This window comes from Cupressus sempervirens, chromosome 1 (genome assembly GCF_028749045.1).
Source record: "Cupressus sempervirens isolate cs-2001-9-10 chromosome 1, ASM2874904v1, whole genome shotgun sequence".
NCBI lineage: Eukaryota > Viridiplantae > Streptophyta > Pinopsida > Cupressales > Cupressaceae > Cupressus > Cupressus sempervirens.
The window spans coordinates 59,911,112-59,925,483 of record NC_143118.1 but is presented as its reverse complement, the minus strand read 5'-3'; the positions used below and the strand labels follow the sequence as shown (position 1 = coordinate 59,925,483).

General features: G+C 35.7%; 2 protein-coding genes across 2 annotated transcripts in view; one reads left to right on the top strand and one right to left on the bottom strand.

Annotated features, from left to right (window-relative positions):
• ALA3 (aminophospholipid ATPase 3) overlaps window positions 1–14,372 on the bottom strand; it is a 151,550-nt gene that overhangs the window by 13,536 nt on the left and 123,642 nt on the right. The window contains exons 24-26 of the mRNA XM_089816482.1: window positions 14,165–14,332; window positions 13,603–13,965; window positions 13,401–13,507 (exon numbers count right to left, since the gene is read on the bottom strand). Of these exons, the coding sequence (XP_089672608.1) occupies window positions 13,401–13,507; window positions 13,603–13,965; window positions 14,165–14,332 (638 nt within the window). The remainder of the gene's footprint in view (window positions 1–13,400; window positions 13,508–13,602; window positions 13,966–14,164; window positions 14,333–14,372) is intronic.
• LOC149576152 (uncharacterized) lies at window positions 734–2,731 on the top strand. Its single transcript, XM_089814792.1, has 5 exons — window positions 734–991; window positions 1,131–1,363; window positions 1,479–1,631; window positions 1,780–2,180; window positions 2,318–2,731. Exons 1-5 carry the CDS (start codon window positions 846–848, stop codon window positions 2,729–2,731), a joined length of 1,347 nt encoding a protein of 448 aa, XP_089670918.1. The 5' UTR covers window positions 734–845.

Below are 14,372 nucleotides of genomic sequence, written 5' to 3'. Positions count from 1 at the left end.
GAGAAGAAGAGAAAAGAGAATCCATAGGTTTCCAACCGGCAAGAAGGAAGAGCACCAAAGAGATCAGAAGTCCATTTGGGGAGGCCATAAATTGCATTGGGAGCATTAAGGAGTCAATATCAACACTCCTCAACTCATTTGCAAGAGGTAAGTGTTGGTTTTTTTTTTGCATGTTAGTGTAGTATGCATTTTTTGTTAAATTTTTTTAGTGTTCATTTGCAAATCTTGAATGTTTTTTATTTTTAGTTTTACTAAATTGCAAACTAGGGTTTGTTGTTTTGTAGTTTTTGTTTATTAGTTGCAAACTTTGATTTTTTACATGAATTTTTTTATTGCAGCAGCCCTTTGCTTTCATTTTCCAATTTCCACAATGGGTAAAAAAGATGAATGCTGGAAATATAATGAAGAGTTTCCTGGGAGAACCAAATATCAAACAAAATGTATATTTTGCAAAGAAAAAATAAATTCGGGAGGTATCTATAGATTGAAATACCACATTGCTGGCATACCTGGCCATGATGTCACAGTTTGCACTCAACAAACCGCTGAGGCAAAACGCTCTTGTTTAGTGGCATTAGAAAAAATTGAACAAGACAAGTTGACTAAGAAAATGCAACTTGAAGGGTTAAGAGGTATTGGCTCCCGTGCTCTCACATCCGCAACCGCATCTACATCTGTAAGTGCATCTGCATCAGCTTCTGCATCTGTAGGTTGTGTTGGGGAGGGTTCTTCTAGGCCTCCTTTTCATCCTAGTGCTAGTGCTCATGTGAGTGTTAGTGGTAGTCGGTCTCATACTGAGACAGTCCAACACCAACCTATTGCGGCCTAGAGTGCGGAAAAGCAGAATGGATAGTTACTTTGTGCCCCACACTACTCCTGGCTCCCAACCCACGCTTGAGGGCATGGGTTTGAACAAGGAGATTCATGATGCTGCCAGAAAAGAGATTTGCAAATTCTGGTACTTTTGCAACATTCCATTTATTGCAGCCAGGTAATTGATTCTTTTTTCTTTGTTATCTTCAAAGTTAAAGTTAAAAGTAAAAGTAAAACTTTAATTATATCTACTTGTTTTATGATTTTAGTTTTTGACATCTAAATTTCTAATCAATATCATTATCTATTTGTGACAGGACTCCTTATTGGCAGAACATGATAGATGCAGTTGCCATTTGTGGTCCGGGGTTTAAAGCCCCAACTGAGGCTGAGTTGAGTGGATACCTCCTGGAGGAAATGGTTGAGGATATGAGGCATGAGCTTGAGGACAACCGAAAGGAGTGGATCGAAAAGGGTTGCACCATCATGACTGATGGTTGGACAGATAGGAGGGGAAGAACACTCCTCAATTTTCTTGTATCCTGTGGAGGTGATTGATCATTCTACTTTCCTACATACATAATTTTGAATCGTGATTGACTATTTCAAATTTTGATTTGTTGATTGCTAATAGTAATTATAATTCGTTGTTTTGTTACTTGTAGGATATACCATGTTCCTCAAATCCATTGATGCTTCTGCTCATGTAAAAAACGCCACATACTTATGTGAGGTTATTGAGGAAGTTATAGCAGAGGTGGGGGAACAACATGTGGTGCAAGTGGTGACGGATAATGCAGCAAGTTATGTTGCTGCAGGTAAACTTTTAACTTTTTAAGTTTTGAAAATAAATTTATTTGAATTTTGAACTTTTTCTAATTCTAACTTAGAATTTCTAAGTTTCCTAAGTTCTAAGTTCTAACATGTTTGAAATTTGAATTTCTAATTATCTTAAAATTGTTGTAGGCAAACTTTTGATGGAGAGGCACCCCACCATATTTTGGTCCCCTTGTGCAGCACACTGCCTTGACCTCATGTTGGAGGAAATTGGCAAACTTGAGTGGGTCAAGTCATGTGTGGAAAGGGCAAAAAACATATGTAAGTTTATTTATAATCATTCATTTGTCCTTAGCACAATGAGGAAGTACACAGGAGACAAAGAGTTAGCTCGTCCAGGGATCACGAGGTTTGCCTCGAATTTCATCACCTTGCAATCCTTGTTGACATCAAGGGATGATTTGAGGAGCATGTTTGTTGGGCGGGAGTGGATTTCATCTTCCTATGCTACGACCACTGCAGGGATAGATGTGGTGGATTGCATATTTGATGATGATGGTTTTTGGAAACCTGCTAGAGAAATACTTAAGGTAATTTTATTGCAATTTAACATTTAATATTTTACAGTTTACTATGCTAATTGTTTAATGATTTAGTTTTACCTTATATTATTGAATTATTCTATGTTTAAGTTTTGACTCAAATTTTTGTTTTACTTTATATGTAGGCCACTGAGCCTCTTGTATCTCTCCTACGAACTGCTGATGGGGAGAAGCCCTCTATGGGCTACATATATGAGGGCATGGATAGGGCCAAGGAGGCCATTAAAGCTCAGTATGCAGGAGTGCAGGAGAAGTATGCCCCTATTAGGGACATCATTGATAGGAGATGGCAGAATCAGCTCCACAGACCCATCCATGCAGCAGCTTACTTTTTGAATTCGGCATTTCGTTTCCGTCCTGACTTCAAGGCGGATGAGGAGGTTCTCACCGGATTATATACAGTGATCCAGAGGTTGAGTACTGATGAGGATAGCAGTGCTGCAATTATTGAGCTTGATAAGTTCAATAATAAAGAAGGGCCACTTTTCTCTAGCAGGGTAGCCATGGCTCGGGAAACAATACAGCCAGGTAAAAATTAAATAATATATTCAATGTTCATGAATCTAGATTCTAAACTTAAAGTTGATTATGTAATTTTAGAGTTAACTTGTAATTTGTAATTTGTAAATGAGACTAATTATTTTTATTTTCCCTTATTTCAGATAGATGGTGGCAAATGTTTGGGGCCACAACCCCAAAACTTCAAAAAATTGCCATTCGTATTCTGAGTCAGCCAAGCAGCGCTTCTGGATGTGAGCGCAGTTGGTCCATGTTCGAGCACATCCACTCGAAGAGGAGAACAGGTTGACAGTGCAGAGGTTGAATGATCTTGTCTTCGTTCATTACAACCTCCGTCTTAGGATCAGACAGATTTTGGGCACTGACTCCTCTCCGATCATTCTGGAGGAGATTGATCCAGAATCAGAGTGGCTCACAGAGGTTGTAGATCCAGTCTTCACTGAGGAAGACCGTGCGTGGATTGACCAGGTGGATATAGAGGCTGAGGCAGCTAGAGCACGTTCTTCAGGCATTGGTAGACGCACACGTGCACGCACAGACACAGGCCCTAGCGACATTCGTGAGCCCATCTTATATGCGGGAGATATGGCTCGACAGTCCTCTAGGACCTACATTAGACGCCTTGCTACTAGGCAGACTGGATACTCAGAGGCTGAGGCTGAGGCTGTAGCCGAGCTTGAGGATGATGTTGAGGATGATGATGACTATGAGCCTGAGGCTTGAGCTGGAGCCTTGTTTTTATATTTTGTTTACAGATATTGATACTGAATCATTGATAGACATATGTTTCAAAGTTTCAAACTTTCATGGATCTTCATCTTAGATTCTTACATAAATTTATGATTTGATGTCTTATGGATCATCTTACATACATTCTATGATTTAAATCATTATGATCATTTGATTTCTATTTACTTCAGCTAGCCTACAATTTACATTTTAGAATCTTAGATAACATAGTTACGTATGTGATGGATTTTATGTTTCATGTTTATGTATGTTAAGTTTTAACTTCTATTTGATGATGTTATAGTGTGCTTAAGTTATATTCAATAAAGGGTGCATGAAATAAGTTTTAAATTGTTAAAATCTTTAAATTTAACGGGTTTTTTCAAATTTGCCGATTCATCGCCGATTCATTGCCGATTCATTGCCGATTCACGATTCGATTCGACCTTGCCGATTCCGATCCGATTCTGATTCACGTTTCTTTGGTATCAATCATCTTTGTCTATCACCATCATTGGACTTTCCTTGCTGCTCTTGATAGGACCATCATTTATATTTCCATCAACATATGTTATGTCCTTATATATTTCTGGTGAGTCTCCTCTTTTGACTTAGTTTGACCTCTTGAAAAATATCGTTGTTGATTAGCATTGCTTGCAAAAATGTCTGTCTTAAACTTAAGGTAAATAAGAACTTACCCTTAAGAGAAGTTTCAATAATTTCCTTGGGTATCATAATTTCTTCAGATATTAATGAAATTGTTTGTCTTCTTTTCAATGAATTTAGTGACTCATTTCACATTTGTTAGTATCACTTCCTTTATTATTCTTGATAAATTGTTGGCTTCCCTATTGATCTGAAACTTATTCACTCATCATAACTTTGACTTTATATTCACCACATGTAATTTAATTTTTATACCTTTGACATTGACGATGGTTACGCTTACAATATTGTTCCTTCATGTGGAACCTTTTTGACACCAATGACAATACTTTCATCAATCTCCCCCTTTGTCCTTGATGGCAATACTTTCTCATCTCTTTTATTTCTTCTCCTTTCTTTATCTCTCCCCCTTTGACATCCCCCATTTGACATCAATGGCAAAGGGATAACTATTAGGCTTCCATCTACAAATTGGTCTTCAAATACTTGTGGATATATAGCTCCCTCTTTGAAGGTTCTCTTGCTTTGTGACCAAAATAGTTGCATGAGTGACAATATCCATAGAAGTTATGTCAAAGTTCAAATGTATAAGCTTTTTTTATTTTGCCTTATCCTTCGAAGATGTGCTTGACTTTCGATCCTTCTTTCTATCTGTGTCTCTGATAGGATTTATCAACACATCTACATATCTTTCAATTTCTACCTCTTTTTTAGATCAGTCTGTACAACGTCCTTTGATGAAGCATTTGAATGTACAATCATGACTCTTTGAACCTCTTTCATAACCTACACCTGTCTTGCTAGAAGATGGCCTTTGGCTATCAATTATTTTAGTCAAGGTTTCAAAAATCTTTTCAAACTTGAGACTACTATCAGTTTGACAGTGGTTTTCTCTAAATCACTTTTCAACATGATGACTTCTTCATCTAATTTGGCATAATTTGTTTCTTTTGCATTTAACTTCCACATTATCTCATAATAAATCATTTGGCTTCTTCGAACTAGTCTTTCAAAATTTCAAGTACTTAGCTTGATTAGTTTTGGGCTTCATATAATTCTTGAATTTGTGATTTCTATTTTGCACTATTCTTCTTGAGCTTTCCATTTTCCTTGTAAGCATAATGAAATTCTTCCATGATAATAATATCCTCTTCCTTGTTGTAGGCCTTGTTGGCTAATTTTGCCACCCTTTAGCCCATTACAGATAACCAATCAAAGACACGTATCATGGGTTAAGTTTTGTTTGTTGTTGGCATAGGAAGTGTATCATGTTTTTTGCATTTTCACAAGCGAACAAAAATGTTGTGTTTACACAATTGGGTAAAATGGCTTATCGCTGGAAAAAATTTGGTCCATCCCGACAAACAATGTTACTCTAACGCCTATCAAGTAACATTTTGTGTCTTCTCTAACATGCGCTCTTGGCTGAACATTGTGGGTTCTAGTTTACTTATTTCCAAGGATTTAAATGTCTATCATCTTTTTTTGAGATTGATGACTTCAATTTATCGCATGTTCGCAACTAAATCTGTGAGGAGGAATTGAACATTTGCGAAGATGCTCACATATTCATGAAAATGTTGTGTTTGTGGATTATCGCATGCTCGCAAAAAAAATGTTAGGGGAAGGAGTTGTTAGGTGCAAAGTTGCATAGGACCAAAAATGTTGTTTGTTTTCGCACATTCGTTAATTTTTACTAGTGATTGAAACACAACCCAAGAGATAAATAATTATTGTCAAATTGCATTGTTTGGATTCTACATGCAACGCAAACACTTTTCCTTCCTTTGTTGCCACTTGCAAAGCGTATGGGCATGATTTTCTTGACTCCAAGAGGATTTATTAGACCCATTTCTTATCATTTCTTGGATCAGATATGAATGGAAATCACATTTGTTCTAATTTATTCTACTTGGGTTGTCTCTTCCTTCTGCAAAGTTCCTTCATTCTGGGTTGGTTGTTGTCACTTCATGATCAAATGTATGCACAAAATCAGATTTTATCTGATATTTCTTGACTTGCATTATTTAATCTTAACTCCATTGTAGTTGGCATTCAAGCTGTTGTAATATGAGTATACCTTGTCTCTTTAAAAGGCAATCTTGTACACATTTTTGGGGGTTCTCTGGTTCTTTGTAGTAGCATTATGCTCTATATATGTAATTTCCTTATGTCTTGGGGTAACAAAAATCTTTGTTTTTTACCTCTTCTAACCATTTGGTATCTTGTGCATATTATTTGCCTTGTGCTAAATGTTTATTTCTTATTTATTGAGTTTGTATGATGTATCTACTTTTCTTATGAATGCTATATAAGTGAATACATCTTCCTTGTAGCATCTCATTAGTTCAAATCTGCGTACGAGTCTTAAGAAAATAGAATAGAGTTGAGAGATGTTTATGTTATGGGAATTTTTTATTGATGTATAATGCATTCCTAGGTAAAGAGGGGAACCAAAGTTTCAATCTAGTGTATCACCTCTTTTCCCTTTCAACATTTACTTTTATACATTCCTTCTCCCTTTTCCCTCAAAGTTGCAATTAACCCTAATTCTAAGGAAGTCATCTTTCTTCAGAGATTTGGCCACAAAGCACAAGTCCCACACATGGAGATTGTGTCCATGTTTCACAAAGTTGCTTGGGGGTCATACCCCATGCACAGATGCAAACTGTTTTGATAGCATGCCTCTTCTTCATCTTCTTTATATATAGTAGATGATCCTTCCTTGACATTTCCATCATTCGGAACTTCTTTTGTATCTGATTCATTGCTTCCATTATCGTCTTTTATCATTTCTTTTCCATCATTCACAACGTCATCTTGATTTGCCACAACTCGTTTTCTATTTCCATGTGAATTCCAAATGCCACTTCCATATTATCACATGTATTTGATTGTATTATGTCAAAATAATTATCACTGCATATTGAGTCGATTTCACTTTCAAGGAATTCAATATCCATTACTTCATCTATAGTAGTCGATGCATTGTTATCAATACTCTTCTTCATATTTCCTTTCCTTTTTCACATGTGTGCTCAATAGATCTACCTTCGAGCGATTAGCTTTTAGTAAGGAACTTGGCTTTGATACCAATTGAAGAGTACATGATTATATTGAGAGGCACAGGTGAATCAGTATAATACAAAATTTTGTCAATTAAAACTCTATCAAACACACTAGGATCAATTACTGAAATAAATGATTATGCACATGAACACGACACAATGTTTACGTGGAAACCCAATGCGGGAGAGAACCACGACAAAATAATTGCTATATATATATATATATATATATCAACTTGATCTTTTACAATGATTTGTAGGCACCAACTTACTAGAGGCACCAACCCCTATGTTTATGAGCACTGACTCATTGAAAGCACCAACTCCCACACTTCGCAAGCACTGACCTACTAGAAGTACCAACTCCTACTAAAGAAATCTGATTTTTCCACCTTTTGTCTCATTGCTTTCTCAACTGATGATAGATACTTTTAGTTCCATCTGATATTTATATATGCTTTAAATCTATACTTACACCTGCAAATTTCCTTCTTTATATTTTCTTCAATAGAGCAGCAACATTCCTTATCTGATTTCCTTTTTGTTATTCTGTCACATACTTATATTATATAGATATATGTCAGATTTAATACATCTACACACACATATGTATATATATCCTTCATTCACACTCTCTCAAATTAATATATATCAGATATAAATCTGCAAATATATGTGATTTTATATTCTGCGCCTCTTTTTTAATGTTTCTTAACCCTTATATTATTCTTATTTACTATTCTCTACTGATCTTCTTTTCATACTCTCACATCTTATTTTTACATAATCATATGATTTTGTCTTCCAAACTCTTCTTTTTTATTATTCCACCTCACTATCTTGCTTTTTGTTTTCTCCCTCAGCTACTATATATGTAGTTAAAACATTTTGAATGTTTGCAAATTTTTAACACATTACAATCCAAGCCTTTCAATATTGAATATGCAAACTAATAGTGCCTTTTGGATTAAAATCTGTTTAAGACATCCTTTTACTCGATGAATTTAATATATCAAGCTTTATTTAAATTAATATATCAAACCTTGCTTGGTAATGATAATATTTGTCTCTGCTGCCATATTAACCACTGTCAATTGCTACTTTTCAAATATGAATCACATCTACTTTATTTTGAATGGCATCCCTTCTACACAGTATGGAATTCATACTCAACGCTCCTTTTGTTCAAGACAAAACTCATCTTCAAATCATACTGCTGTTAAGTGATTTTATCTGCTTTGATGTCAAGAACATTTTTTCCAGCATAGTATGAACATAGTGAACAAATTAAAACACTGTGTTCATCACTGCTATGTTTGTACTATTGTCCCTGCTATTCAATGAATATTCGCCATATAGTTTGAATGCTTGGAAATATCCATATACAATCACAGTTACGCATCTCTAAGATTTTGTTGTTTATAAGTTTATTCACTTCCATAATCATTTCTACATCAATCTGTCGAACTGCTTTGTCTATTATCGCTCCATATGTAGTAATGATCAATTTGCAAAGTGTATCCATTTTTACGATGGTCGCTGAAGAAGTTGTTGCTGAAAAGGATAATTGTTGCACGAAGGGAAGAAACCTAAGTCACCAGTTCACATTCGGGGATGGATTCAGATATGAGAACCCAGTATGCTGGTACGAGAATATTTTCTCCATTATGTTACATATGGCCACGTGTTTGTGTGTGCGTGTGCACTATACACACACACACACTCACACACACAAAAAAAAAAGGAAAAATAAACAGAATTGTAAAACTAAATCATTTCATAGTATGATGCTTGATCATTGACCAGTGACACATTTCAAAGATAAACATTAAACACTTGATCATTTATCAATGCTCACAATTCTAGAGAAAATTGATACATTGAATTACTGAATTACAAAATAAAAATTCAAAATATAGTATTCAAGTTTGAAAAATGATTCAATGTTCATCAATGATGAAAGTGTTCATAATACAACAAATGGATTATTAAAAAATTCAGCATCAATGGGGTCTTGATAAGCTGTAAATTGTAGATCAGCATCACATTAGAACCAAAACCGGTTTCACCAGCACTAGAGGGTGATATGTTGTTGTCATCATCATCCACATCAAGCAATGAGGCTCTAACAAGATCCTGGATGGTCAAATCCAATTAAGAAAGCTCGAGTGCTGCATCCTACAGCTTCTCTGCCCCTTCTTGTATTTTGGATCCTTATGTGCCATGAGGGGCAAGTTGGTGTGAATAAACAACAAGTCTTCTGATTTTTTTGCAGCCAACCAGTTACGCGTCACTAAGTGGATAAAGGAGTATGTTTTTGAATTCTGCTTAGTGACAAAAGAGCTCACAACCTAGAGAGAAAACGAACATAATTAAAAATAAAAAAATACAAGGTGAATTTAAGAGTATTAAGTGTTAAATTCTATAATAAAAGTGGCCAAAAATATGAAAATAACTTAAAAATCTTCTTTGTGATAGGATCTTAAATGTAAGAGGTTAGAAATACGTATAATCTTGCCCATGAAGGTACCACCATGTGATAGCGTCCATTATGCTTTGGTCATTGATAGCAATAGGGTCTACATCTTGTCCTGATATAAACAATCCAAATTCTCTCCTAACATTTGTCCCCACCTTTGAATCATTGAAGATTCTACTAAATGCCCTCTTGTATCCACTCACAACCTCAGCATCTCTATATTTTGGCACTTTACCTAGAATAGCAAGTACTTCTACGCTATAGTACCTGAGAGATAGAGCATATGCTAGAAGGTGCAAAGGTATGGTCATCTTGTTCCAACAATGAACAATTGCTTCCATTTTTTGTATAAGGTGTCCTAAGGATCATTCTCTCTTCTTTGTATGACCTGTGATATTAAATTATATTCATGTAAGCTATCTTGATGTAAGTTATGTCAATTTGGTTATCTCTCAATAATCAAGGATAGAGGAATCTATTATAACTTACCAATTTGATTTTCTCCAATATGGTTTCCATACTATCATAGGCATCCCTCAAGCATAGCTCATTAGCATCGACAAACCAAAGCATGGACATGATGGGTTCAGTGAATTCCAATAGATAATCCACACAAGCCCACCAATCATCCTCCAATATCATTGCCTTCACCTTTTGGGCCCTCATTGTATTGGATTGTTTCCAAATGCCCCATTGGTTCCTAATAACTATCAGTGACAATGTCTCTTTCATCCTCACAAGACATCTAAGAACGATTGTGTAAGAATCAAACCAGGTTTCAGCCACCTAAGAACATGTTAATAAGTAAGTTAATAACACATTTAAAATATGTAAAAAACACAACATTTTATTCAATTATGTAAAAACATGACATGAAATGTTAACTGAAATAAAATTTAAAAATTTACATTCAATAATTCCAATCTCGAGAAACTTCTGAAAATTGCTTGTGACATATGGTGGTTTGTCACAGACATTTGATTTTCCTCATCCTCATTTTTTTTTCACCCATTTTATTTGTCTGCCAATTGCTTGCATCGCCAAATTCAGCGAGTGGACAGTGCACGATATCCAAAAGATGTGATCATATCTAGCCTCTACCAACACTATGGATCAATGAGAATCCCGGCAATGAATTTTGCATCCTCTACTTCCCCTCCATAGTCAACCACCCTCAAAAACATTGACCCCTTGGGGACACAGCAATTAAATTAATTAATGGATGATTTTTGAAATCTTCTAATCCATCCGAAACAATAGACACATGTTTAAACCCAAGAATCTCTAATTGGTTTTAGTTGAGCCTCTACATTTTTTCTCTCTTCATGCAATAAGGTGGTGCCCACCTTTTCAAATTTGGGACCTGTATAACCAAAGGGTGCATTAGTTATTGTTGTCACCATCTCCCTCCAATAAGGTGATCTCATTAAGTTAAATGGAAGACCGTCATACAGAGGCAACGTGCAATTTTTTCCTCAACAAAATCACTTGCCTCATTTTAAAATGCCTAATCTAATGGAGCTCTCTAGCGGCGGTGGTTTGTGGACCATCTACATCTTTATTCTCCCTAGAAGGCATAGGCAAGAAGGGATATGTGTAGAGGCTAGTTAAGAGGATTGTATTCTTACTTTTAATTTCCTAGAACCATAACCAACTTGCTTTCCTTTTGCAACCAACTTGTCAACGTCTTTATTTTGTGAATGTTGCTATTTGCCTAGCCTAACAACTCCTTATCTAGCCCTAGGCTCTCACACATATTAATCCCTTTACCCCCAAGGCAAAAAAAAAAATGAAGCTTGACTCGAAAGTAGGAACTTCTATATAATGGGTTGCAAAAATTACATTTCCGAATAAACCCCCCAACTCTAGGAAGCTGAGAAATTCTTGTAGTGTGTCTCCATAAAGGAGACCTTTTATCAATTTTAAATTTTTGAGATCCCTCCTCACCCACTGAGCTTTGCCTAATTATTGTTGCAATCTATTAAAAAGAACGACTTCAAAATTTCTTTACAAATTTGAAAAAATAAAAATTAAACTTGAAACAATCTATCAAAAAACTAAAGAATATGGTTGAAATGCATACCTTGCACACTCAAATCTGTTGTGGATGGTATTTGGTACTCCTCAATCAATCTCCTTCAAATACAATCACCTCAATTCAAACTAACAAGATGGAGAGAGCAAATGAGAAATGAAATGTGTTTGGGGGGCTTCACATGGGGCTGTTTTACGGTTAAGAAGAACTAATAATAATAATAATTACTTTTCTATGGTGTTTTTTTTTTTTTTGCCCGCTTTACTTTTGGGCGTGTCAATTCTCGGGGGTCCATGTTGGATCCTCTCGAGACCAGGATGGGTCTTGGCACAATGAGAAACCTTGTGGACCCACAGGTTCGGGCACTGACCCTATGCAAACCCAAACTAGACCCTGCGCGGGCCCAAACCCAGTTTGCACCCAGACCTGGTTTGAGGGTCCAGACTTCAAACCCGATAACTCAGAGAAAAAAAACATAGGGTACATTTGAAATTAATTCATTAATCTTCTGCTATGGTGCCTTTTTGTTCAACTTTGAACAATGACATTCTCAACACGAATTCAGAATCGACTAATATAGCTCAAGGTCCGATGCTCAAGAGATGCAAGCCACAAGTTAAAAGATTTCTATGACCATCTTCTTCTATCTGGAACAAACAAAACTTAAAGCCATAGAGAGTGACATCAGTGCTTTTGGCCAAGTGCAATTAAATAAGATTGTCTTCTAGCTTAAAATTTAGAAAAGGCAAGTTGGGGCAGACAGAGGATGCATTCAGTGGAAAAATGTCATCCCTTACCTGAAAAAAGGAATAAAAAATCCACCATCTTTTGAAACAGCACAGAAAGGGTGATGATATCAAAAATTGGAAACTAAAGACTAAACCACAATCAGATCTTTAGGTGGCGAAAGTTCTTTCACCAACATGATGGAATCAGGTTCACCACTTCCAAACAAAAAATGCACTTTTGATGACTGTAAAATACAGGCACTTTCTTACAGAACAAATATATGGTGGTTTCATCTCTTTACAGGGCCACTTTCTACTGCCAATAAAGAAGATGTTTCACTTTGTTGCATCTCATGAGAACTTGAATATTCACCCATGTCTCCTACTCTTGTAATTCTTAGGGCCATTTGATTTATATTTCCCCGGTAAACCCAAAATTTATTTTTATTTCTGTCACATGACAGCTTCCTGCTTGTGGGAGATTCTTTAGGCAATTCTTGTTCAAAATACCCTTGTTATTGTGACCTTTTACATGCATTGATATAGATTTTTTGTGAGCACGTGATTGTATCAGCATGTTTTAAGCTAATGTATATCAATCAATAATTTCAGTTTTGAGCACCATATAGCATAATGATATTCAGGAAATAAGTTCTGAAGAAAATATAAATGGGGGTTTTAATGATGAATTGGAAATATAAAACACCTTTTAAAAGAGACGAGACTTGACTAGATTGCAGCTTTGGCATTTCTACTATGAGCAAACCTGACTACTTTGTATCTTTCACCATAAGCAAAACAAAGTAAACAAAAAATGTTTTCCCATGTTGAGATCCTAACACATTTTTTTATGTCCATGTCAGAATGTCTAGACACGAAAGATACAGTAAACCACAAGAGCAGAAAATTTAAATAGTCCAGGACTGGAGTAATCAATCACCCTGAATATTAAAAATACCACTAGAAAATAATTAATTTGCTTACCCTTGGAACAGAAAGTCGCCTAAGAGCGCCACTACAGGTACAAGTAGAACATTCAACCAGAAATACCCAGTGCTCATTAAAACGTAAATGACAAAGTAGATATTTTCCTGCTCAATTACAATATTTATATGAATCAGCACAAATGACCAATTGTCAAAAACAAATTGATAATATATCTACTAGCACTGTATCTGGAATTTACCTGTCTATCATGTCTTGTCATGATTCCGGAGTATAGAAATATAAATATAAACCATGTCAAAATGCTACCTGCAACACTAATATTGTGCCATTTTGTGATATAACTAGATGCCATCATAAGGCGCAAATTGACCGTGATTACTACACAAGTAAAGGCCATCGTGCCCACATCCCAGAGTCCGAGCACTTTTCCTGATGAGTTCTGGCCCTTGTCACTTGCCCCCACAGCAAACGAAAAGAATACAATTGACTGGTAAACAGCAAAGAAAGCCCATACTGCTAAAACTCTCCACTTGAAGAACATATTTTTTATTCCTTCCTGGTATAACTGGGGGTATCTTTTAGACAGTGAAGCACTTACATCCTGTCAATTTGTAGAAAAACATATACTTATTAAATCTTTCCGATTCCTGCAGGTAAACCTTTCTATTCCAAATCCTTGCAGGAAAACCTATTTTTAAAACTGTTAGTGAATAAGAAAATATACAGATATAATTAATATTAAAAATCCTAAAAGCAGGACAGTTACATTCCACAGTAGCAAAAGTCAACGAGGAACTCACCTTCTCAAAAATTCCAACAACAATAACTGGAAGAGCAGTAAAAATAACATTATACAAGGATTGGTACCAATCATCATAAAACCGCTGACCAGAGAAACCAGTATGAAATGTGAACCAAAACTGTGTCAATGTGAAGGTAAGATTCTTATAAAAGAAGTATGCAACAACCTGCATAAAAATTAGATGAACAATATCAAGCAGTGAAATT

Coding starts and splice junctions, on each gene's coding strand:
- LOC149576152 (XM_089814792.1), top strand. CDS start 846: ATGGATAGTTACTTTGTGCCCCACACTACTCCTGGCTCCCAACCCACG. Junction 1,632..1,779: donor AGCAAGTTATGTTGCTGCAG/GTAAACTTTTAA, acceptor AAATTGTTGTAG/GCAAACTTTTGATGGAGAGG. Junction 2,181..2,317: donor CTGCTAGAGAAATACTTAAG/GTAATTTTATTG, acceptor CTTTATATGTAG/GCCACTGAGCCTCTTGTATC.